Source organism: Corvus hawaiiensis, chromosome 4 (genome assembly GCF_020740725.1).
Source record: "Corvus hawaiiensis isolate bCorHaw1 chromosome 4, bCorHaw1.pri.cur, whole genome shotgun sequence".
Classification (NCBI taxonomy): domain Eukaryota; kingdom Metazoa; phylum Chordata; class Aves; order Passeriformes; family Corvidae; genus Corvus; species Corvus hawaiiensis.
In genome coordinates, this window is record NC_063216.1 from 22,825,657 (window position 1) to 22,852,391 (window position 26,735).

The 26,735-nt window shown below is 43.1% G+C and overlaps 1 protein-coding gene across 1 annotated transcript in view; it reads left to right on the forward strand.

Annotated features, from left to right (window-relative positions):
* Nucleotides 1-26,735, forward strand: part of TMTC1 (transmembrane O-mannosyltransferase targeting cadherins 1) — a 138,594-nt gene that overhangs the window by 12,690 nt on the left and 99,169 nt on the right. The window contains exons 3-5 of the mRNA XM_048300927.1: nt 1,167-1,240; nt 2,412-2,588; nt 4,502-4,708. Coding sequence (XP_048156884.1) covers nt 1,167-1,240; nt 2,412-2,588; nt 4,502-4,708 — 458 coding nt within the window. The remainder of the gene's footprint in view (nt 1-1,166; nt 1,241-2,411; nt 2,589-4,501; nt 4,709-26,735) is intronic.

Here is a 26,735-nt window from a genome sequence, read left to right on the forward strand (position 1 = left end):
AGCTCGGAGAATCATCTTCAGAAAAGAAGTTGTTAACGAACACCAGCATAAGTTTACAGAGCAACAGCTCATATTGGGCATCTTTCCCTTCATTATAAGGAAACATTTAAAGACATAGTCATTCCAAAGCTGCAGTCTGTTAGCACGAGGAGACACTTCTGTAGCTACAAGGAGTATTGCTGCCTTTGAGAAGGAGAGGCAATGTCCAGTTCTCCACACTGTAAAATAGAAGTACACTTATTAGCTGAGATACCACTGACATCACACTACTCTCATTCCAAGCCTTTGTAAATGAGGGAGGGAAACAGCTCCTGTGGCTGAGAACTTTTGAGGAGAGATTACCTTAATAACAAAAAGCCACAAGCTTTGGAGTTGCTCCCTGTGCTGCGTGTGTGAACTAATCAGCTAGGCTCCCTTTGATAATACAGCTTTATATTTTAAGGGAGGTTTTAGAAGAGGCACTCTTGGAATTTATTTTTGTCTGGGTTAGAACTTTAAAAGGTTAAAATAAATGCCAGAGCTCGGAATATAACTTAATTATGTAATCTCAAAAGGGGTGAAATTTCAAAGGGTCTTTTATTTGCTTTATGGGTGATTTTTAGATCTGTATGAAATAGGATATTGAAATAACTGTAAAAAAGAGTGTTTATCCATTCTTCTTCAGTATTCCCTTTTTTATAATAAGATTTTGTTAATTAATATGTAGAAAAAACTCTCACAAACTCAGATTGTTCAGGAGCAATAAGTTCTATAACACTATCCCTTTTTGGTGATAAAGTTCATTCAAATGTTACTTATTATATGTCTTTAACAAATTTCAGTACTGGGAGTTGGATACCTTTCTCATCTAAGCCTTATTAAACAAAATTAAAGCAGATCCCTAAAATTGGCATTTTCTGTGTAATTGTATTAGTATTTTATTGCGTAAAGAATGACTTTACTGTTGGCTTACTCATTTGTTTTGCCAAGTATGCAAAGAAATGCAGCAGACAAAACTGAGTGTATCCTACACTATCCAAGTAACATTTTGCTGTGCTGGGGGAGGATAACACTGAAAGGTCAAAAGCTTAAAATAGTAGCAGTGAGCATGGATTGTGGAGGCAGTCACTGAGTGTTTTAACATTTTTAGATGTGTTTTTACACCTGTGTGTCTCTTTTCGTTTCAGGTAACAGGTATAGTAGGCAGAGCAGATGTCCTTGCCTGTCTACTCTTTCTGTTGGCTTTTCTCTCCTATAATAGGTATGTGATAACACTGTGAGATTCTCTCATCTGAGGAGGGGAGCAAAGGCAAACCTGTCAGTGTTTGATGGTTGTTGGCAGAGGTCCTTCCCACAGCACTGCTGCGTGGAAGCGTCCTGGCCCCTGCTTGCAGCCATGGTGATGCTTGTGAGAACAAAAAAACATAAAACCAGAAGTCAACATTGACAATCCCTCTTCCATTGACATTGCAGCTGACCACACACCAGAGGAGGGCTTGTAAAACTTATAAAGAAATGCTTTCAATGGAAGGCAAATTGTCTGTATGCAGAGTGAAGAACAGACAGACACATGCCTGCCTTTCAAATGCTTGCTGTGGCTGTGGGACTCTGGAGTACCTGGTCTGGGAGAGTTAAGGAGTGTGTCTAGACCATTAGTCATCCTTTTCAGATGAAAACTTGGCACTGCTTGCTGCTCTGTGTTCTAAAACTGTAACTGAGCAAGTATAGGTACAGAAATAGCTGACTTGGATGGGATTTCTGCACCTTTTGCATTTATTTGCAGTTAGAAATAACATTGCTTGCAGTCAGAAATAGCACCATGTCATCACAGCCATGGGGAAAAACTGCTTATATCCCTCTGGGGCTGTGTGCTACAAACCCACAATGCTGTTTTCTTCAGAAGGTTTCAAAGGTGTGAAACTGGTAGTGACCCCGTAGGAACCTGCCTGTTTGGTTTTGGTTCTTTCCTACCTTCTCCCCTGTGACAGAGGCTTGCTGCCCAGTCTGTTAATGATTAGGACACATCTCTGACTCAGGAGAGTGTGGGTGGGATGAAGGAATTTTTGCTTGCGTAGTGCTTTTGGTCCCATAAGGAGAATTAAGCATGTGTGTTCCACATGACAGAAAGCAGGTGTTTTTTCTGCCTTCTCTTTACTTACTCTGCTTTCCTCTGACTGTTTCAAGTCTACTTTATTTTTCTGCTTCTCTTTTTTCCCCCTCTTGTGCACCAAGAATTCGAGCAGCTCCCCATATTTGTGTCTTTCCTTCCTGTCCTGTGTCTAAGCCTTAAATCATCTTAGATTGTTCATGTCTTAACATGTTTGTGTCAGCCATCTTAAGGCATTAAGGAAAAGTGTCTCAGTATTTGTGTGACTGTAGTAAACATGAAAAACAGAGCAGTTGAGATATTTTATGTCAATTCTGTTTTTCAGGAGTGTGGATCAGCTTTATGTTGGGGAACATTTCCCTCCCACTGCCTCCCCATTCTTTTTGCTGCTTAGTTTATTCCTTGGGACGTGTGCAATGCTGGTGAAAGAAACTGGAGTCACTGTGTTTGGTGTGTGCTTGGTTTATGACTTCTTTTCCCTCTCCTACAATGGACTCAAATTGTAAGTAACTTGTTATGCTCATGTTAAGCGTTATGTGCTTTTCAAGTGTTTTCACCTGTTGAGTCTAAAATATGTATGATTATCATATACAGCACTGGGGGAGCTGGACTTGCCCTGCTGAATTAGATGGTCCACAAATTTGGAGGGCACCACGATTTCATTCTGTGGTTTTGGGTTTTTGTGTTTTGTTTTATTGTTTTCAAGTTTTTTTGTTGCTCTCTTGCTACCTGATAACTTCTCTTGGGTAAATAGACCGGATGTGAAGATCTGATCCCTAAAATTCTGAATTCACCCAGGCAAGACTAACATTTATTTTTAGTGTGGGAGTTCTGACTGAAGCATCAACATCTTAAAATTTCCCTGGCTTAACTCTTTCCTTTCACAGTGTCTGCTTGATTATTCAGTTCCAATGCCATGGGTTTAGAAGTATTGTATGATGTTTAGTAGTGAAACCAGGTTTGATATTTTTTCCGTCCTTTCAGAATGGAAAAAGGGGGAAAATACCCATCCAATTCTGGTTGGAATAATTAACAGCTCTCAGCAGCTACTGGAGAAAAATTAAATACTTTGAAGTTTGTATCCCTCACCCACTATGTCACAAATAACTGCCATTTTCCATCTCCTTTCAGAGTCAGAAGTCTTGTTTTATTAGAAGCTGTTTTTTATCAATTTCTCTCCCAAAACATCCCTGGTGCAGATTTGTGAATGAACATAAGAGCTCACTGCTACTGGGAATGGGAGGTCTCACTCCTCATATCATTTATTGTGTTTCCACTGGTGCTGCCCCACCAGCTCTGGAACCTGTCGCACCCTGCATGAGCTCGTGTGTATCTGGGTTATAAAAAGGACACTGAATTTGTGTTTCAGCAGTGAATTAAGTGAACAGAGCTGGCACAAGGCAAGAGCAGCAACTGCAGGGAGGAGAAAGGGGACTCCCAGGAGTATCCTGGCTTCCCTCCCTTTGTGGCCCTTTCTCTAGCCCCTAATGGGGATAGACCATGCCCTCTGGCAGCAACAGCAATCAGCGGGCAGGTACAATGGATCGGCAGGGGATTCCTCCTCTTTTCACTGGATAAGTAGTTCTTAGTGGTGTGACTGGTGGGCAAGTAGCCAGGGAGATTTCTGGGGACTGACAGCCAGCTTGCCGGTTAACACTTGCATTTACAGCCTGACAGGCCTGTTTTAGGAGCTGCCTGGCTAAAGGGAACACAACTGTTAATTAACTGGAGGAAAATCTGTGCCTTCCTCCTCCCTCCTTTCCTCAGTCTCCCCCTTCCCACAGCCCACATAAATAAAAGCTTGACTTCTTCAAGCTATTTTTTTGTTTTAGTGGTGGCCAGTTGCCCAGATGTGGCACTATTTAGCTTGTAGGAATGAAGCTTTTTAGCCCAGATGTGCTGTATTCTCATGTCTTCTCTTGTTGCTCGTATTGTGCATTTATCTCTCTGTCTGTGATGCTCAAGATTTTATGACTGTATTTGAATTTAAGGGGCAGGAGAAAACAGTCTACTACGTGTTGCTGAAAACTTACCTGCTCCTTCTTCCAACCTGTACAGATTTGTTTTCTGTTTAAAAGTGGTGGGACATCATTTGTTTTCTGGAGCAAAAAATTAGGAATGACAGCACAGTGCTTCCCATCTTAACAGAGGTCCAGAGAACAGCTTGATACAGGAGTGCTCATCTTCTGTTGCTGTCAAGTCTCTTCCTCTAGATCTAATTAGGAACTAATAAATACTGTCCTCTCAGCACACAAAAACTTTGTTTTGGATTAAAGAAATGTTGTCTGTTGTAGTTTGATACCACGTTGTGCCGATTCCATAATGTTCAACCTTTTGATAAGTGAAAGTGCAACAAACTAAAAATCCTTAAATGCTTTTCTTTCCCCTTTCCCTTCTTTTTCTCCCTTTTCTCAGGAGAAACGGGGGCATTCCCCAGAGGCCTGCCTGGCCACCCGTGGCCTCTCGGTGTGGCTCTCCGCAGGTGCCCCTGTCGGGCCGGGAGAACGGGAAGCAGCGCTTTGCTCACCGGGGCGCCTGGAGCTCCTGCCACCCGGCATCGCCCGAGGAGCAGCCGAGCGGGGGCCTGGCCGTGCCCAGCAGAGCCATGTGGGCCATTCGGAGGTACTGCTGCCTACTCCCGCTCCATTCCAGTGTACTTTGCAGCTGCCTTAAGATGTCGACTCGCTCACTTTGTTTTAGCCATTTTTATCCTGAAATTGCTGTGATTTTTCTTGTGCTGCTGGAGAGGGAAGACAGGAGGAGGTGGAAGGAGGGTTAAGGGAAAAAGGAGGAGAATATCTGAGGACTTGTCAGTGTTTTTGTTCTTTGATACTTGTATTTGTCTCTGTTTTCCCTAATGGATAGTATCACAGAATTCTCTAGAAAAGACCTCTAAGATTATCAAGTCCAGCCATTACCCCAGCACTGCCAAGCCCACCACTAAACTATGTCCCTAAGTGCTGCATCTACATGTCTTTTAAACGCTTCAGTGATGGTGACTCCACTGCTTCCCTGGGCAGTCTGTTGTTGACAACCCTTTCAGTGAAGAAAATGTTCCTAATATCCAATTTAAGACTTCCCTGGCACAACTTGAGGCCATTTCCTCTTATCCTATTGCTTGTTACTTGGGAGAATAGACTGATGCCCACAACAGGGGGCAGGAGGTTATCAATATAAAAAAATACCTCCTGTCTTGCTTCATGATCTTGTTCCTTGTTTCTTCTACTCATGTTTCTTCCTTTCTTCCTACTGCTCCTTTCTCCCCTCCTTTGCTTTGTGCTTTTTCCAGACACCCTCCCTCTTGCCCCCGCTTTTGGGAACATCCCTTTCTTACACAAGGGGAAAGCCTCTAGTTTGCCAGCCTCTTCAGGAGAGGCTGCAGAAGTTGTGTTGGAGAGCCCATGCACGTGGGATGGCTTCAGAGTGAGCTCCTCCACGCTGCCAATTGGCATTTGCTTCTTGGCAGCTGCCTCTTCAAGTGTTGTGAAGGATTTCTGCACATGGCAAATCAAGCCCTGCATATACATAGCTACTTTCTGTTTGAAAAGGGGCTCTCTGGTGGTGTAAGCTGCTCAGCTGCTCTCTTCTCAAGTGACTGACTGTGTACAACACACTTGCAACAACTTGCTGTGTGAGGGTTAGCCGTGGGATGCCCAAAGTGGAGCTGGCTTGGTCCCAGTGGCTGAGAGGGAAGTGTGCCTATGAGAGCTGTGCTGTTGACATATTATATGATATGAAATAGGAAGAACTCAAGACAATTTCTCTATTAAAATATATTCTGCGTTAAAAAAAAAAAGGAAATCCTTGCTATAGAAGAAAAGAGAAGGAAAAAATGAAGTTGCTGTCAAATCTAAGATTAATTGCGCAATTTTTCCTTGTAATTCACGTTGGCTTGTGTAGGTCTTCTTCCATGGCAAAAGGGGGAGGGGGAGACAAAGCTTTAAATATTTCAGAAGCTCCAAAATTTGTGGACAGGTTTGGTACAGTGTTCCGGTTTGGCTTCAGGTATCTTACTTAGTGCACCAGATTACTAACTGGAAGGTTTCAATTAGAATAAAATAGTAGTGCAATGATCTATACTTTTAAGTACTTGTAATGTGATCAAGTAGGTTTCTATTTAATAATAATTTTTTATACATCTTCTTACTAGAGCTAACTGAAAAATGCAGGAAGATGTAATGGAGGAATTAAGGGAATTGGTCTAATTAGCAGCAACTGGAGCTAGTTATGTAAATTCTTGGTGCAGAGATATTTTTGTTCTTTATTGTCACTTGCTCTTATCTTCAGCTATCCAGTGAATATGTGGGTTGCAGTCCCAGTTGCCTTCAGGAGTAAGGAATGAGTTAGTCTGGATGAAATTGTAGGTTTTATCACCACAATTTATTGCAATTTTGAGTAATGCTGGCGTATGCTGCTGAAATGAGGTAACTAGAATCTCTTGTGGGTTGGATCCATCTCCCTGAGTTTTAAAACCTGAAAGAGGCTTGTGAGTGTGTGTGCCTTTGCATATGATAAAAATAGGGAAGGACAGACAGGAACTTTCATGTCAGGCTTGTACTTCTGTTTGGGGTAAGTGTCCTGTTGAAAATCAGTGTCAATGGCCATCGTCACTCATTCTCTTTTTCATGATTTGTTGAGGCCACTGAAAACTGGAATCTATTTTTTTACCTTTTTTCTTTTTTTTAATTGGCTTTGGTTGTGCCAGGTCCTACGTGCCTCGCACTCTGTGTTGCTGTGTGGTCCAGCCCATGAACACCTGCATGCCACCTAATCACTCTGATGGTTTTGAGCTGTGTAAATGAGCTGAGAACTGCAGTCTAAGCTTCTTGAAAAACAACACTCCACAATAGCTTGCATACTGTTGAAACTGAAATCTCTGTTTCTCTTTGGTGTCCTAGAAGCTCATTTTTATTGTGTCTGCTGGTGGTGAGACTCTTCCCTTGGAATGGACAATAGACTGGAATTAATGCTGCTGTTTTCCATGTATATGAACTGTTGCATGAGGTTTTTTTGTGGGTTATTGTAGCAGGTTTGGTTTGAACCGGGCAGAAACACCAATTTAGTGTAGTGGTTTGGTCCAAAATACTTATTACTGTTTACTTTCTGTGGGATAAGAATTAGGAGAAACGCAGAGCAGGCACCAAACTTGAAAGAATAAAAATAAGTAGATTAACAGACCTAAAAGGAGAAAAAAAAAAAATCATACCACACCTTCAAAACTCTTCTCCTCCCCCCACCTTCCTCCCTTCTCCCACTGACAATGTAAAAAGACAACCCTTGAGATGTTCAGTCTGTTTACCACTTCCATAATAACCTTGTTTAGTCCGTTTAGGAAGAGGAGTCTCTCTTGCTCATTCTATGGAGAAACATTATCACAACGAAACAGCCGCCCGGGTTGGTTCTCTGCTCGCATCATGTGAGTCCCTTCCCCCCGACTTGCAGCTTTTCCCACAACTGCTTTTGAGGGTCCTCTCTTGAATTACTGGGGTAGAATTTTAAGGTTGAGCCGTTCAGAACCAAAGTTTTCTTCACCCATCTCTGGGAGCATTTCATCTCTAAGAATAGAGGCCCTCCTCCTTCCCTGAGAGCAAAGGGTCCTCCTCATCTTCATCTCTAGGACTATCTCTGGGAGCATCTCTAGGAACTGAGGCCTTCTCCTTTCCCATTTGGAGCAAAAGTCCTCATTGTTTCCATCTCTCCCTGTTCAAACTTCTCATGAAATTACAGCTGCGTCAGCATCTGCCTATCTCAGCGCAGGTGTTTTTGCTTACGAGTTGAACACTCCACCCCCCATATCTTCTTGAAATTACAATGGGTACTCTGATATATCATAGCTTTACAACAGAATTTCAGCTTTAAGCATCTCCTCTTTCTCTTCCCTCAGGTTTTCAGCTCTTCACAGCAATAAAAGGGTTAATCTCACCTTGGCCTTGCAGCTGGAATTTTGCTTATCACTGTTGGTCACAGGATCTTTTGCCGGACAGCGGTGGGCAGCTTTCAGCTGAATCTTGGCCGCACTGGAGAGGGGGAGCCGAGCCGCTCCGGCTGCTCCCAGCAGGGCTGTGGGGGGGTTCCACGGGTGGAACAGGGCCCATCGGCTCCAGGATGGCCGTGGCCCGGCCCAGCCTGGCCTGAGCAGGGCCTGGGCTGGGCCCGCTGGCCCCCACACGGGGCCCGCAGCCGCCTGTCCCAGCACCGGAAACGAGAGAGGGCTCTGCTCGGGGCTTGTCTATTCTTAAGTGTGGATCACAGAGGCAGTCACAACTTTAAGTGGCTCAAAGAATTGTCCATATTCAAACTGGCCATCTGATAGGTTCTGTCAGGTCACAGAGGAAGCTGTAAGCACCCCTTTGCAAGAACATCACTTCCAGGACTATGCTTTGCTAACCCATGACAGTTATTTTTATTTATGTATTTTATTTTAGTTTTTTTTTGCCAGGTTACAGAAGAAGCAGGTGTACCTGGAGCTGTGCCCAACAGCATCACTTTAAATCTGTGTTGTATGTGTAAAAGAGAGTGTGGGAATGCACTAGTCATTAGCATTGTGGGATCCAGGCCCAAAACCCCATTGATCCAAAATTCAATGATCTCCTAAAGGCTATAGCAGGGATAAATGTGATCTGATGACTAAACTGATCTGGTGGCACTGTTGTTTCCTCTTACAATAGCAAGAGAAAGAAGATGGAAATGCTCTGCAGAATGTGGTGCATTCCAGAGATGTCTGCACTGGCCCTAAGTTTGATAAACTATGAGGAAAAATATGTTGAGGTCGTAACACATCTTCCCTGAGTCCCTGTGCAGTGTGCGTGGTCAGGGTTTGAGCTGAAACAGATGCTGTCCTTCAGCATGAAGGAAGAGCAGAGGGAGAGGTGGGGGGAAAGCGCTGGCACACACGATGTGTGGCTACATAGCAATTGCTTGGCCTTTCCTCACTGGCTGCTTCTATTTCCAATCTTTGTGTAGCAATGATGCTTTAATTTTTTTTTTCTTTTTTAATGAATATGATAGTATGCTTAAAACAGTAAGTTAGTGTTCAAAAAGAAGAAGTCTCAGCTGAATTTCCCCATGCCACACAGTGCAATGCTACATTCTAGATTTGTAACTGATACAGACAGAATAGTGGGACCAGTTTCCCAGATGTGGGCTATCATGTGTGCAAACTTCCCCTTTTCTTGTATTTGTTAGAGGGTGTTTGATAGGAAGGTGTGGGTATGAAACTGCCTGGGTTATAAAAGTGCTAGGAAGACACTTTTTGTTAGATGTGGTACAACTTTCTTAAATTTTGGTAAGTTGTTCTTAGTTGCACTTACACACCCTGGAGGTCAGTGGTGGTTGTGTTCATACGCAAAGCACAGCAGGAAAAAGCAATGTGTGCCTCTGAGAAAGCAGTAAGGTAACCATTATTTATGTTGTATGTGTGCCCCTGACCAAAATAAGGCAGAAGAAAAACCTGGACACTTGACTCTGACCTGAAAGTTCCTTGCTGTGCAACAGCAAAATAGCAAGGAAGTGTTAAAGGGCTTTGCAAACACCACAGCAAAAGCTGGTGGAGAAATTCCAGGACAGTTTGAGATTCAGTCTATGGTGAGAAAGGTCTGGGAGCCTAGCAGTCAAAATGCTTTTCTTCTCTAGGAAAGCAAAATGAGTAATCTGGAGCATGAAGCAATAGAGCCAGCCTAGGCTTTTCCTTTCCTCTCTCACTGGTGAAGTCCTCAGGGTTGTGAGATTTTGCAAATAAAGGCTCAAGCTCCTACTCTGTGATACTCAGAGCAAAGGTTGGTCTTGGATTGCCTCTGTGGGAAAGCAGAGAAAGGGAAGCGCTGCATTGTCACTGGCTATAGGCTGATTTCTTTTTTTCCCTAATTGATAATTGAAACTGAACTGAGAATAGGACAATGCAAGTTAGCTCCAGAAGGCAGGTAGGGCCCTGAGTCCCAAGGCCTGGGGAAGCACAGTGTGTGCTGAAAGATGGCAGATTAGGTAAGTGTTCTTGCTATCCTGGGATCCGTGGGATGCTGCTTCTGTGGTGTTGGAAATTTTTTTAATTCTAGCAGGTTTGCTAAGGCTCTGCTGTTCTTGCTATTTAGTAAGCTTAAGTTATGAATGAAGTTTGGCTGCCTCTGGGGAGGTGTGTTGCAGAGGTGGATTTGGCCTGTGGTTTACTCTTTTCTGAACTCGGTTCTTAAGATTGTTTTTCCATTGTGAGTCTGAGCAATAGCTCTCTCTACTGCTGTGTCTGTACAGTCTGTGTAGGAAATGTTGAGTGAATCTTTTTCCCTGCAGTCAGTGAATATATTTATTGTCATGCACAGATGGTACCTGAGGCCACCAGAAGGCTCTGCTAGAGTCTAGAAACATTGGAGATGTGGGTGCCCCTATGCTCACAGCCTTAGATTCAGCCAAGGGTTTACATGCTCTGGCCTGTAACTGTCTTCCAGAGAACCCTTGTGTAATCTTGGGAAAATAATTACATCTCTCTCTTCCCATGGCACATGCTGGAAGATGAGGCACAGTAATGCATGCTGCTTTTCCACCTCCATTTGTGTGATGTGCTTGTTGTTTTAAGATTTCTGTTCCCCTCCAAAAAAAGAAACAAAGCCAAGGGCTCTCTCTTAGGCATGCGTGTGCCATTATGTGCCTTAATTTTTGAAATCTTCGAGTGCTGTTTCCTTACAAGTAACTGAACTCGCTGCTTGCAGATTGAAGTTTAGTTAAGAACAGCGCTGCTTTGGTACGGTGATGACTAAGGTTGCATGCATGCAGAAAAAGACTTGTTTGGACTTCATTGTGCTGCAAAATTATGCACTCACCAGGTAAGAAAGACCTGATTTAATTTTGGCCTCGTTATGTGTTTATATTGTGACAGTCTTTAATTACACTAGCACATAGCTTTTTCTTTTTTGCACAATCCCTGCTCGATTCATTGCCCAGAATGGATGGTGCTCACTTAATGAGTAGCTATTCAATATTTTGTTTCTTCCTGGTCCAAAGCGTTGCCCCGTGCCCTATTTACTTCATATTATTCAAGTCCTGCTCTGAGACAGATTTACGGCTTCTCAATAATTCCTCTGTGTACAGACTACCAAGTGCTGGTATTTCCTTGCAGTTTGTTACTTTAGTCTGTAACCTTTAAAGGTACTTTTGGCATAGTTTCTGGATGTGTAACTTCCTGACTATTCGGAACAAGTAAAGTGAATAGCCAGAAATTTTGTAGTGGGGAACCACATGGATGTTAAGAATTTGATTCACCTTTGTATTTACTTCATGGACATCTGCTGGTTGGGCAAGCAGACTAGCTGGTGCCAGCAGTAGACTGTGCCCTTTAGGAGTCAGGATTGAGAGATGAGGGACCTTTTCCTTTAGATGTTTTCAGACAGAGGAGACACAATGATACAGCATTCCCTTCCAGACTCGGAGAGGAGTGAACCTGGCCCAGCATGTGCAGCTTCTTCCGGCAGCCCTTTCCTTCCTCTCTCCCCAGTTTGTTGTCCTGCCTCATCTACTGCAGCCTGTCCTCATCTCTTTTCTTGTTTGCTTTTCCTTAGTCATTTAATTGTTTCCAGTCTTTGCTCCTCAGGCTTTGCCTTTTGGATCTTGCTGCTTTCCTCAAGAGCTACTGTGTCAGTCTCACTCCCATGGTCCCTCCTGTACTCCTGTCCCCTAAGTCCTTGCCCAGCCAATTCAAGGGCCCTGATCTGTGTCCTTGTACTGCCTGTTGCATCCTCCATGTGCTCCTCACTCCTCCCATCTCTCTGGTTCAATTTTCTGCCGTGGGAGCTTTGCCCAGCATGGGAGCAAGGTCCCTCTGGATTCTTTGAGCTGTCAGCACTCACTGTCTTTGCTTATCTCCTCCTTCGCTCTGCATAGGTTTCTGCTCCACAAGCTGCAAACCCCAGTTTCTTTTTGACCTCATTTCTCCAGCTTTGGGGGTTCAGCTCTCCTCTGCCTATAGCTAAATTGTGAGTTTTCCCTTTGCTTCCTGCCTGGGTTTGAGGAGGAGGGAGAGTGGAGGGCCAGGCAGAAGCCAGGAGCCTGCTCTACTCTGGTGCTTGGGGTGGAGTGGAGCCACAGCTGATCTCACTCTTTGCTTCCTTGTGGCTGGAAAAGTAGGCACTTGTGCATGCACTTATTTGAATAGAAGAAGGTTAGTTTTAAATTTGACACCCTTTGTTGGATCTGTGTTTCAGCCACTGTTCTGGATAGCACTTTTCTTGCAGTACAGAAAAACACCTCTCTCCCTCTTTTTAAATACTTCCTAGGAGGAAGTGGAAAGTAAATAATTTCTCCTGGACTATTTATATGTGACAGTACCAAGAGGCCCTGTTTATTTCAGTAAGCAGTGAATAAACTGAAGTTGTTTGCCTTCATGTACATTGAATGTCAGAAAAAAGGGACAAGACTGAGTCTGATGTTATTTTTCTTAGCTGATGATGGCTTAACACGTTCTAGCTTTTTTTTTTTTTCTTCTTTTTAGAGAAGATTATTTAAACTTTAAAGATCTTTTAGACTTTCATTTAGTTCATTAAAATCCATTTTTGTGGAAACTGTGCCTGGGACAAAGAACGGTGCTGTGCAGAACAGAGTCAGGAGGAAAAGTTAATGACTGGTTTTGGTGGTTTTGGGTTTCTTTTTTCCCCGTCTTCTGAAAGATGCTGATCGCTTATTCATTTGTGTGCAGAGGGAGAGGGTTTTTTTCTCTCATTAATGGGAGTTGCTTTTAAGCCCTGCAGTTGCAGTCACTTCATTGTACATCAGTCTCTTCTGTTCCCTGTGCTGCTAATTGGAAATCCCCAATTTGTAGGTGCAGCCTGTGTGTCCCAGAGCTGACTCACAGGAGCCTCTGTTCATTCCCTTTACTTCACAGGACTGCCTTTCTATTCACAGTTCATGGCAGTCTCATTAAAGCAGTGTTTGAAACAGCAGCATGCCCGTGTTCACTGGCTTTCTCTGAAAGCCCTGTAAACCAGTGTCAAAGAATTAACAGCAGCTGAGAAACAAGAACAAACCCTAATGGCTTGCCAGGTCATTTCCTTGCAGCAAATCTGGGTTAGTTTGGCACACAACAGTATTTCAGTCACCCAGGAAACAAAAAAAAAAGCCCCAACCACAACACCTGAAGATGGATGATACCCAGATTATTGCCGGTATTTCCCTGGATAGCAAATCTAATTGAACAATTTCTCTTACGCTTTGGCTGTCGGGCACATTTTTGGACATCTAGTGGAAACTTTTAGGCTGTTCTCAGGAGTGAAGGGATCAGCTGTAACCACCTACCTCATTAATGACTGATGCTTTTCAAGCTGGTCCATGTCTCCTCTGTGAACCTGCTAATCACAGCATGTATTAAGGGAAGGACAGCAGACTCTCAGGACTAAGTTACTTGGCTTTAAGTGTTCACTGGCTGATACAAGCAATCATTTGCTTGAAACCACGAGGACACCAATCTCATCAAGGGCGACTTTAGGTGGATGATTTCAGTTGTGTGATAAGTGTTACTTTGATTTTTTTTTTTTTTAATATGAAGTAGCTGTTGAGACTTAATATTTGATTTAAAAAGTCTAAAAAAACCCAACCTGCTAGCATGTGTAATGCTTCTCCCATCCTCCCTGTATGCTTTCCAAGATGAACAGATTCTTCCCTGACTAGAAACTTAATCTTCAAGTTAATCTAAAGTACAGTATTAAATCCTCTTTCACATTTCTAATGCAGTTATCCCAATATTCTTTTCCAACGAGTGCATTAGAAACCTTAATCTTCTACTTGGCTTGGAAATGCTGGAACACACTTTTCTCTCTTGATCTTTGAAATGCAGATTTTTTGTTTCTATTCTTTTTAGCAGTTTCCAGAATGTGAATATCCAGGAAACTGCAGTGCAGAAGGGACTCTTGTAAATGCATTCCACATTCTCAAACATCCATGCTGAAATTCGGATATTGGCCAAAGTAAGCTGTGAAAGGCCAGGTTTGTGCTTGGGTTGTTGGAATGTTGCTGTCGAGTGTTTGCTTTCCAGGTCCGACAGGTCTCATAGCATCTGGCGACACCCTGCTTTGCCTTATGAATTCTCATTGCCTGCCACAGCTGATCGTGGAGTGGTTTATATGATAGTCTTCCACTGGAATATGCTGTGGTGGTTGTTTTGATTTTTTTTTTTTTTTTTAACCTCCTTTCTAAAAGTTAGGTTTGGTTGTCTTAAGAAAATGTCATTCTTTTGCCGTGTGGATAATGCAGTTGTTCCCTCTGTTTAAAGCTTTGATTGGCAGCATGTTTCCTGTAGATCCTCTGCTCAGGCTGGGGGCTGAAGTGTGCTCAAATCTCTCCTTTTTTGACCTGTGAAATCCCTTGGTTTTGCAAATCAGCTCTAGAGTAAGGAAATAATAAACATAAAATTAGTACTTTGAAACTAACTATGGTTGCACATTGGTTGTGCTAGTATAAAAAGTATGGAATAAAGTACAGTTCCATTTAATCTGTGAAAGATGCCAACAAACCCTCTGGCTGTTCTTCCAAAGAGGAAAATTAGCAGGAAAAGCTTGAGAAGAAAGTCTTCCACTGATTGTTCAAAAGAAATTTCAGGGAAAGAGTAATTATCAGTTAGAGGTGGAAGGGAGATGGAACATTACCTTTATATCCTTCCCATAAAACGCAGCTTTATCCTCTCATAGACCACTGTTACACATGCAGTTCCTACAAGACCACGTTAGGAATTCCTGTAGAGTCAAGCTGGTGTAAAATGATGGCCTTGGGTTCTCTTGGAATATTTTGGCATTGGCTGATTTAATTGAATTTACCGTAATCTCTGCCTAATCTCGTGACAGCAGTTTGTATCACTGCACCTGTGAGTTATCTGTAAATGTTTGAAGCAGAGATGTTTCTTTTGTTTTCTGGTAGTAAACTCAATTAATTTGTTGTTGTTGTTCTCCCTCTTCTCCCCTGTTCTCTTCCATAATTATATCATGCATTCATTTCAGCAGATGAATTGCTTAGAATACAAATGTTTTTGGTAGAAGCATCAGGAGTTTTCATTTTAGAAAGCTGTCACCTGGTCTGTGGTCTAAATGGCTGCTAATGCTGGTCTTTCTAATCAATCTGTTATGATCAGCATTCCTTTGTTGATCTTGGCTGGCATACTGTGGATTCACTGTCATGACCCTGCCTATGGTCCTGAATGGTATCTCCATCATGAAATTACTCAGTATGGAAAATGAAATTCCTTCATTCGTTGCCCATACAAGCTTTTGGAGATGATGGATAGCTTTCCACCCAGAAGGCATTTGTTCATACATTTGGTCTACTGACATGCATTAATATAAATACAAGAATTTTTGCATGATATTTCTTCAAGGAAAACAAACACACAAACAAAGAATTCCTTTTAAGTTAGGATTTGTCTGTTGGACTCCTATCAGTATATTTAACATAATAGCAGAAATTTGTGGGGATACCATATCAAACCAGCAATCCATCTAGGTCTGTGTTCTGGCTGCGGTCATTACTGGATGCTTACAGAGAAGAGAAGAATGGGAATGGGGCCAGGACAGGGTTATCTTTCCTTACTGTGGCTGCTGAACGTGCGCCAGGCATTGATTTAGAGTCCATGGATCTGGATGCTGTATCTAGAGCACTGTGTTTAAGGCTCTCTGTGGACCTGTCCTCTGTGGAGTTGCCTAATTTCCTTTTTAGAACCCTTCTCTCCTCCGACTTTGAGGGCCTCTTGTTGCAGTGAGTTCTGTGATTTTAATTACACACCATATAAAGGAATCTTTTTGTTTGCTTGAAACCTGATAATTTCATTGGGAGCCCTTTGACTTTGTGTGATAAGAAGTAGAAAGTAATGTTGCTGGTTCCCTTCCCCAGGCCCTTCATAATTTTATAGTATCTCTGTGTACTCCCTTCCCAGGGTGGAGAGCCCTGTTCTCTCTCCTCTCTCGTCATGCAGACACCATTCCATGTGTCTGATGAGCCTTATTACCCTTTCCTGTACCTCTTCGATCTCTGTTAGATCCTTTGGGAAGTGGGCAGAGGAAGGGAAGGTCTCAGAATAACGTGCAGTACTCCAGATGCTGGGACTTGGATTTTTATGCGTTGTATTATTACTTCTGTTTTTCACAAGCTGCAATTTTTTTTTTGGTGCTGATTTATGGCATCACTTTTTTCTTTATTGTTTATTCTTTTGTTTTGACTGGAGTCTGTTTAGGTAATATGTGCAGTAAAAATCTGAATGGAAAAATCTGAGTATATTTTATTACTGTGTTTTCTGTTCTGTGTAGTGGCTTTGGCTGCATCTGCCTGGCCTGTTCCCCAGTACATGGGAAAGACTGGAGCAAGATGCTGAACTAAGCTAAGCCTGGCTGGTTTTGGGGCCAGAGATGACACCAGTGAAGTCTGCAGCTGCTGTATCTGGGTCTCAGTTGCCCAGATGGGGGGGTTACACTATATCCTTCCCTTCTTAACTGCTGTTTGGGGATCAGTACTATCTTAAAGCAACCTTGGCTTGGGCAAAGCTTGTGGGCTGAGTAGAAGGGCAGAATCCCCTCATGTCTGTGCTCAGGGGGAAGCGTTACCTCTCTAAACCAAAGGGCAGAAAGCTGGAACATTTGCCCTAATTCACACACATAAAATCTGACATAAAGCAGAGACTTAATCTAGGATTTCCCAAATCTTAAGCAGATGTACCTCAACAAAATCTTCCTCCCAGTAAATGGACAATTTCTTTCTTAAAATTTGCTGAAAGGATGGAGCCCCTCTATCCTCCTCTGCTTTCCTGGAAGCTGAAAGCTTCAGCATTTGTTGCTTTTGAGTACAAAGATCTAGACAGTGCAAGCAGTGATAGCTGCTATCCCAGGGCTTTCATGTCACTATTTGTTGCATTATTTACTTTGATCTGATTTGGCCTCTTGACTCCATCAAAAGCGCCTTTCAATGTGAATTAATTACGAGAACTGCATTTTCTTCTTTCAATTGCCTTTAAAAGAGAAATAAATGCTCCCAGGTGGTATTAGGGAAGGAGAGAAGTGGTTTTTTTCTCTGCACAAGCCGTGCTTTTGTCATGGACCAAAGGCTTTCTCTGCCTTCCTTTACACTTTTGGAGTCTGCTGTTTTTATGGCTTGAATGTGCTTTTTCCTGGGAGTTTGGAAATGCCAGAACTGAATGAGACCCCTCAGTGGCATACCAGCCCAAATGAGCAGCTTTCTCATAACGAAGATGACTTTAATATTGCAGCAGAACACTCAGTTAATTATGAGGTGTGAATAAGGAATATGTTTCACAGTGCTTTGGCAATTTTCCTGGGTTCACTGATCCATAAACAAGATTATTCCCTAATAGTCCTTCATCTCCGCCATTATTGCACAAGGATATTCAACTTTAAATTAAATTAAAAATTATCATCGTTAAAGTTAGTTGAGCCATGGCTAATCTTTTGAGACTGTTTCCAGGATTAACTATTTTAGATTTGCTCAGTTATTTGGGGAAGAGAGAATTTTTTGTCGTTCTTCCCGTGCCATTTTTATAAAAGCCACACTGTAGCAACCCTCTGCTGGGAAATGTGAATTAGACCAGTTTTTCTTTCTTTCTTTTCAAAGTCCTTGACACTTCAGGCAGCTGATGTTTTAGGGGGGAAGTGCTTCTTCAAGGTACGTGGCAGTTTTTTTACAGTTCTTTCAGCTTTTGCTAACCCAAGAGCAAGGGACTAAATTTGATTCCTGACTGCCAGCTGTCCAGCCCAGCTCTGTCTGTGGCCCTCAGCCAGTTTGTATGGGAGGGAAATGACACAGGCTATTGGTGCAGAACTGTCACACAGTTTGTGATCTCTCTGGGTTGTGCAGAGCTGCAACTCCTTGAAGTAATTTTTACCATTACTTGAGCATCACTGTAGATTTTTAAGGTCAAGAGGGACCATTTATGATCATCTAATCTGATCTAGAGCACGGTGCAAGAGACAGAGCTCCACGTAAGAATTACTGCATGAAGCCTGTGTTTCTCTGTGAGCTGTGTCACACATCTGTCAGCAGCCCTGAATTTAAAGACTTGATGTGATGGAGTATTTGAAGTAATCCTTAGGTGGATGGTTGCAGCAGTAGGCTGTTCTCGCTGTTTAAAATGTGCCTATTTCTAGTCTGATCTATCTAATTTCAGCTGCCAAGCACTGCATCTCATTATGTCTTTTTCCAGCAGATTAAACAGGGCTCTCCTTGCTGAAAGTTTTGCAGTCTGTGATTGTTGTTTTATCGTTTTTCCAGACAGACTAAAGGCTGGGCTTCCTCTGGGTACATCTACTCAGCAGCTGCTGTTGTGATGTAGTTTATGTATTTGGATTGGAACAAATCTCAGATTAGATAGTTGGGTCCTGTTAATAATATGTCTGCACTGGCATGGAGATCAGAGTGGGTGAAGCAAGCTTTCTGAGCATTTGCCAATCTTTCTTTGTTTTGTTGTTGTTTTTAAAAAATTTTTTCCTTTGGGTGTCATACTAAACTGTTTGAAAGCAGTAAAATACAGCTATGTTTTGCAGCGCAAAATTAACATATTGTGGAAGTCAGTGAGTAAAACCAAACTGATTAAAATTAGCGTATCTTTGATAACAAATCCCTATGGAGCAAGAACAAGCTCTTCCCATGTGCTTGTTGTGTTTTTAGCACAACAGTGTTTCAATCTTAATTGGAAAATTAGTCGTATGAGGAGGTGCACTTGATCTTGCATCTGCACGCCCAGATGACATTTGGATGGTGTGCCGCTCCTGATCTTAGGAGCGCTGCCACGCATCAGCAAACGCAAGTGCTCCAAGTGTGGAGTTGACATTTTGTCTGGAAGGGCTGTGAGCGAACACGTGGTCTTTGAAATGCTGTGCTGAGCCCCTGCTCACACTGGTAAAGTTGGAGAAAAGGGAGTGGAGAAAATTTGGAATGATTGTCCCTTTTTAACACAAGACTGTCCCTCACAATATAGGTCCTAGCAGATTTTACACTGAGTTTACTTTTAGAAACCAGAAAATACATAGATTGGTATCTTTATTTCACACCCAATATGTTTGATAATCAGGAAGCATAATTTCAGAGGGGAAAAATGCCTTCTGCTGAATTGCTGGCAGCCTTACCTGGAGTGTGTAGGAAGCTGTCAGGAAAGCAGGGATGTCAGGTCTTGACCTACGTGGATGATGCTTCATTTGTGAGATTCAGTTAGACTAAAGTGCAAAGTAGTACGATTAATTTGGCTTCAGGTTCAGTGTTTAAGAATGCATTAGACAGAACTTCTGCATTATGCCTTTACACCAGATGAGGCTATGACCCAGCTGTCAGGCTACTCTGTGCTTACCATTACCTTTTACATGACTTTTCATATTCTCATATTTGATTTTTTTAAGCATCTGTCATTACCTCTCCAGAAACCCCTTACAAATAAGAGGTGCATCTTGCATAACTTAAGAGCAATTATTGTTCCATTACCAACTAATGAAGTGCACACTTGTATGAAAAGAACGATGACTCAAGATTTGATAAAGTTCAGTACGATTCTTAAGATAATTTCTGGAAGTGTTTTCTGCCTTCAAAGCTTATATTTTAATAGGTGGCAGATTTTATATGCAGTATCTTCCTTAAAAAGATACTAAGGAAGAAAAAACATATGTGAGAGCCTGAAAAAGGGAGCTGTTTCCATATCAAACTCAAGGCAGAGGTTTTGACAAAAGATGTCTCCCTGCCATGGGAGGACACCAGAGTTTGTGATTACTGATGTTGATTTAGTGTGGTGATTCAGTGTGTTCTTGTCCCCCTGGTAATTCTGTCAGGACATGAAGGAAGCTTCAGGGAAGGCAGGAGTCCTGGGAATTCAGTATGGCGTGGTGTAGTGGGTTGGGTTTGTAACCGGGCAGAAACACCAATTTAGTGTAGTGGTTTGGTCCAAAATACTCACTACTGTTTATCTTCTGTGGGATAAGAATTAGGAGAAACGCAAAGCAGGCACCAAACTTGAAAGAATATAAAGAAATTTATTAACAGACCTAAAAGAAGAGAGGGGGAAAAAAAAAATCATACCACACCTTCAGAACACTTCTCCTCCCTTCTCCCACTGACAATGTAAAAAGACAACCCTTGAGATGTTCAGTCTGTTTACCACTTCCATAATAACCTTGTTTAGTCCATTTAGGAAGAGGAGTCTCTCTTGCCCGTGCTATGAAAACAGTATCACAACGAGCCTGCCGCCTGGGTTGGTTCTCTGCTCGCATCATGTGAGTCCCTTCCCCCTGACTTGCAGCTTTTCCCACAACTGCTTTCGAGGGTCCTCTCTTGAATTACTGGGGTAGAATTTTAAGGTTGAGCCGTTCAGAAACAAAAGTTCTCTTCACCCATCTCTGGGAGCGTTTCATCTCTAAGAATAGAGGCCCTCCTCCTTCCCTGGGAGCAAAGGGTCTTCCTCATCTTCATCTCTAGGACTATCTCTAGGAGCATCTCTAGGAACTGAGGTTTCTCCTTTCCCATTTGGAGCAAAAGTCCTCATTGTTTCCATCTCTCCCTGTTCAAACTTCTCATGAAATTACAGCTGCGTCAGCATCTGCCTATCTCAGCGCAGGTGCTTTTGCTTACGAGTTGAACACTCCACCCCCCATATCTTCATGAAATTACAACGGGATACTCTGATATATCATAGCTTTACAACAGAATTTCAGCTTTAAGCATCTCCTCTTTCTCCTCCCTCAGGTTTTCAGCTCTTCACAGCACTAAAAGGGTTAATCTCACCTTGGCCTTGCAGCTGGAATGTGGCTTATTGCAGTGGAGGCGGGGGGAGCCGAGCTGCTCCAGCTGCTCCCAGCAGGGCTGTGGCGGGGGGGGGGGTGTTCCGCAGGTGGAACAGGGCCCATCGGCTCCAGGATGGCCGTGGCCTGGCCTGGCCTGAGCAGGGCCTGGGCTGGGCCTGCTGGCCCCCGCACGGGGCCTGCAGCCACCTGTCCCAGCACCGGGAACGAGACAGAGAAATGTGGGGGGTTTGTCTATTCGTAAGTGTGGATCACAGAGGCAGTCACAACTTTAAGTGGCTCAAAGAATTGTCCATATTCAAACTGGCCAGCTGATAGGTTCTGTCAGGTCGCAGAGGAAGCTGTAAGCTTCCTTTGCAAGGACATCTCTTCTGGGACTATGCTTGCTAACCGATGACACGTGGTCATCCCCCAAGTTATGTTTGGAGAAGACTTTAGTTTTCATAGAATCATTAAGGTTGAGAAGGACCCTCAAGATCACGGAGTCCAACCATTATTAATCTAGCACCACTGTGTTCACCACTAAACTATAGCCCCAAAGTGTCTTTTGAACACTTCCAGGTTTGGTGATTCTTTCACTTTCCTGGGCAGCCTGTTCCAATGCCTGACCACACTTTGAGTGAAGAAATTTTTCCTGATACTCAATCTAAACCTTCCCTGGCACAACTTGAGGGCATTTCCTGGTGTCTTATCACTTGTTACCTGGGAGAAGACACCGACCCCCAGGTCAGTACAACCTCCTCTCAGCACTGCAGGGGTTGTTGTGACCCAAGAGCAGGACACAGCACTTGGACTTGTTGAATCTCACACAGTTGGCCTCGGCCCATTGATCCAGCCTGTCCAGATCCCTCTGCAGAGCCTTCCTGCCCTCGCAGATAAACACTCTCTCCTAGCTTGGTGTTGTCGGTAAACTGATAGAGGGAGCACTCAATCCCATTGTCCAGATCATTGATAAAGGTATTAAACAGAGCCCTGGGAACACCACCACTGAGTGGTCCCCAGCTCGATATAACTCCATTCACCACCACTCTCTGGGCCTGGCCCTCACCCAGATTTTTACCCCACGAACAGTGCACCTGTCCAAACCACGGGCTGCCAGTTTCTCCAGAGAAATGCTCTTGGGAGACGGTGTCAAAGGATTTAGCAAAGCCTTTTCAACTGGATAACGTTGCAGGGCTCTTGAGCGAGTCCAGATGGTGCTCCCAGGGCCTGCTTTTGAGATGTGGGATTCCCTGTGCTATCACCTGCAGGGTAATGCTCTCTGCCAGTTAGGAATTGTCTTCTCTTGGGCACCCCAAACACTGAGGTACTTAAGCAGGAAATTATTTTGAACGTTCAGGTCCTTACGTTTAATGCTTTTTTGAGTAGAGCTTAGTGTGACGATCACGATCTGCTAATCCCTCTAGCAGAGTCCCCCAGTAAGTGGGACACATAATCATGATGATTACTGGGTCATTGCAGCAGAACAGCTGGCGCTGATTGCTGTAGTTCTGTTCCTGTTCAGCACAGAGGAGGTTTCCACATCTCCAGTATCCTCATGATAAGACTGCAGGCTTAGGGAATGGGATTTCAGTGCAGATCTCACCAGCTCACTAAACCTGCCTCTTGAGAGTCTTCTCACCTTCTTAAACTAGGCTTGGTGAATTTTAGATCATTGATTTTAAAGGCCTTTTCCAATCTGTTAATGCTAATTTTCTTGGTCTGCTTCTCTGATGGGACTTGCTGTGGCTTTAGTAAGAAGGGAGATATACTCTCTGATTCAGTAAAAGAAAAAAGCCCCAAACCTAAGGAAACCAATACAATCCAGAAGATAATCTGCAGATGGTCACTTCTGTCAAATGAACATCAGGTGGTAAGGGACTATTTGGCTCATCAGACATAGAACCTCTTATCATGCACAGCCAGTTATGTAATTCCTTTCACAGACTAACTCAGTGCTGCGTGTGTCCAGTTGGATTGTCTCCAAGGCTTCCCTTGGAAGGCTATTTGTCTGACAAGTTTGCCTGGAAAGCTTTCTTTTCCTTGCCTAAAGGCCTTGATAGCCAATTTTTGCCCACTTAATCCTTGTGTTTGTGCATCTCTTTTATCCTCCTTTCCTTTCCTGCCTGTGTGTTAATGTGCGGGCACACAGAACTAGAGAGACTGTCAAGTGAGCTACAAAACTGGAGTTAAAGTCTGAGAATCCAGCGCAACTCTTTATTTCCTAAGTGTTTCTTGGGAGGGGACACAGAGGATTGCCATTTCTTGTTACTAAATAACATAGTAACCTTCTTACTGGCTTCGTCTAGGCAGGTTTTGTGCTGTGACAACGGCTGAGACTCTCCAGAGAAGCTGCCTTTGCTTTTGCCAAAGAGAAGTGTATGTTTGGAGTGCTTGTTTTCATTTTTATTTATGTCCTTTGGTCAAGTGCCATGAGAATATCAGCAGTTTCAGAAACTTAAGCTTTTCATTCTGGCTTGCAACCATTTTGAGAAAGCACAGAACAAAATACATCAGCAAGTGCAAATGTAAGGGATAAAAAAAACACCACCAGGATCCCCACCAGATACATTTAAGGTCATTTTATAGGTGAGTGAAGCACTAGAGAGCCTCCTGCTTCATCTTGGTAAATGAATGGCATGCAGGAAAAATGAAGTTGAACTATTTTGTACAGTGGCTTGTGTTTATGCCTTGTTGTACACTAGTGCAAAACATGTCTAAGTGAGATGAGAACTGAAACTTAAAACTGGACCAAAAATATAAATATCAACACTTTCCCCACATGTTAGCAAAGAAACTTGCTGCTTCTTGTTTTCTTCTGGACTCTCAGAGGCTTTAGTTCTCATTCTATCAGGCTTTTTGGAGACCACAGCTCCCTTTCCATGAGTGTGTTGGATAGGCTTCCTTTGCCATGCTGATGGGGTGCTGCTTGCCTGTTATGTCAGAGTCTGAGTGACTGTGAAAATGATTTAGCCTGTGAGCAGAGATAACATAAATCATAGCTTAAGAAAAGGATGATTGTCTTTCCTTTCCTGGTAGTGTACTTCTGCTTCCCAGAGGATTGTCTTCCCAGAGAGACATCTGGCTTTTTTTCTGTCTTTGCCATGGATTTCTATCTATGAAGTCCCATAGAAAGATTGCCTTTTACTGGATAAGAGTGATTTGCTCCTTTTTGTCTGGACAGTCTGAAAGGGATGCTAAATCTCCAGGGGAAGGGTGTGTGCTTCTTTCATCTCTGTCCCCCTTGGAAGATGTGTAGATACAATGATCCCCATGCTTGGCCCAGCTCCAGGGCTGACTGACTTTTCTTCAGCCATGAGGTGAAGCTGGGCTCTTTTCTTGGCTGCAGCTGGCTTCCATGGACATGTGAGACAATACAGCAGCTGCTGCTGGATGGGCTGGTGGATGGGCTGTAGTTCAGGTTGCTGCAGGGTAAGGGGAGTCCTCTGTGGGCAGGGTAGTTTGTCCATCAGCTGCCGAGCATCAGCTTCAGGCAAGTTGCTTTCCAGCTCTGACTAAGAAGCACCCATCACTCAGCAATGGTACCAACTCCTTTTTAGCTAAAGGAAAAAAAGCCAGAGAGGAAATATCTTGGAGCTGCATATATTAGTGGTCTGAAGTGTTTCTGGATCAGAGGAGACAAAATAAACTTTCTGCATGAGCTTGGATGTGTGGTGCTTGGCTCCCTCACCATGCTCTGACAGCAGTGTGATATGAAGGCATTTGACACCTTTCAATATTGGCATCAGGAAGAGACTCAGCCGTCTTAACACCTCCTAGCAGTTGGGTAAGTAATTTCCTGAGAGCAGAGGAAGGAATGTTGTCCTCCCCTCTCCCTTGCAGGCCTGTGGAGGTGAATTCCTTTGTTTTGGAAACAGATTTGATCTGAAAACATTCTTTTCTGTAACAAAAATAGACTTTGTGATACAGTGTCTCGACCTGATGTGAAGACTGAACATTTCTGTGGCAAGGAGGAGCCTTTGGTGTCAGGCAGTGGACGACTTCATGCATGGATGCCACACTATCTGCTCTGAGTAGCAGCCACGGTGTCAGCTGTGTACTGAGGTCCAAAGAGCTGAAAATGTACAAGTGTGAGGGGTTATGGATTTCTTCTCTCCTCTTCTGGTAAAGTTCTGGTTCAGTAAAATCTATTATATGGAGCTATTTATGTTAAGAAACAGCCCAAGCAGCTTGGCTCCCCACTTTCACCTGCTTTGTTCCTTCTTCCTGCCTACATGCTGTGCTTGCTCTGGGTGGCTCAAGTGGATAGAACCTTTGCTTAGGATGTGTGCCAGCCTCCTGGATAGAGAATCACAATGTTCCCTGACCTGCTGCCTTCAGGAAAGCATTGTTTTTCTGCTGAACTCACAGCTCTTTGGTTGTCTTTTTTGTCTGCAGGAGTACTGAGCAGTCACCAGTCACCAAGAACCTGCTTTTGGGGTTTTCTTTTAAGGGAAATGACAATTGCAAAAGCAGCAAATGATGTCTGATGTGAACAAGCCCCTTTATTTTCCTTTCTAGCCCTGCCATGGTGGTAAGGATGTATTATTATGGGCTTTCCTAACCTTAGTTCACTTTGGTGGAATGGTGTTGGTGTTTTATGAAGTAATGAGTGTGTAAAATCCAGTAGAAATCAAATTGTCCCTCTGGCTCTACTTTTTTTGGTCCAAATATTTGTAGAGCAAATGGATGTATAGTTATGGATTAGGTACTATCTTCTAAGAAGACACTAAGAAATTAATGCAGACCATGTAGCAAATTGCATTTAAGTACCTATTGCCTTATTTTGCCACACTTGAGTGGGAAATGATGCTGCAGAGAGGAGTAATGGCGGCGTGATAAATCTCAAAAGGAGCACAGATGAGGCGTCCTTGTAACGAGAGATGACAATTAGCAACTGCTTTGTTCGGGATGGTGCCAGTGGTGTATTTGGATGCAGCAATTGTGTAGGTGTGGTGAGAAAGTAGAGGAGGGCCAGGAGTAAGGAAACTGACTCTTAAATCACCATTTTCAATCTCAACCAACTTAATATGGCATAATAGGAGCACAGTCTAGCAAAAGCACTGCCAAGAGATAAAATGCTGGGTTTTACTCTTTCTTCTGCACCTCTCTGCCCTCCCAGCATCCCCTCTGCTGTTCTCTGCAGATGGTTGGTCTGTTGTCAAATCTTTTTGTCCTTTTTTTTTGTAGTGAAGCTTTCCTTGCTGTGAAATAGAAGATCCTGCCTTACTCCCTTCTTCTTGCTGTGTGAGTTTTAATTAATGTTTTTGCAAAGCATGTTAAGATCCTTGAATAGCAGTGTGGTTTTGGCAGTGGTTCAGTCTCCTGGAGAAAAGCATATGCCTTAGAGTTTAGGAAAAAAAAACTGAACAGGTTTTTAGGTTTAGAAATTGACAGGTAAAAAGTCCAAACTTGGTGGGTTAAAAAAACCTGCCTTTCTTTAACTCATGTAACCTGAAACTTTAGTCTCATAAAAGCTTTTTTTTTTTTTTTAAGTAAATGGAGTCCGGTGTCTTTCTTCCTGAAGGTGGGAGTCATCCCTATTGAAATCTTAGGAACAATGTTCATATTGCACTAGTTTATTTCCGAAGCAGTATTTCCTTACACAACCTTCCCATTCTCTCTACTCATGATAGAAATTAAAAGGAAACTTTGAAATGTGTCAGCTGTTCTCTTAAATGATGGAGCACATCTTTTTTTTTAAGCAGTTAAGGGAATGGAAACCACAAAACTTCTGGATCACTTTCAGTCCACAGTCGGGTAAAGATCCTGAGTGTGTCCTATATAAACTATGCCAGCTCAGTCTGACTGGGAAAGCCCTTTTTCCCAGTCTCCATTATGAATGCTTTGAAGCAGGTCTCTGTTTCAGGCTGATACCACAGTGCTGAGATGTAAATCGGCAGCAGGACAAAACTGGTGAA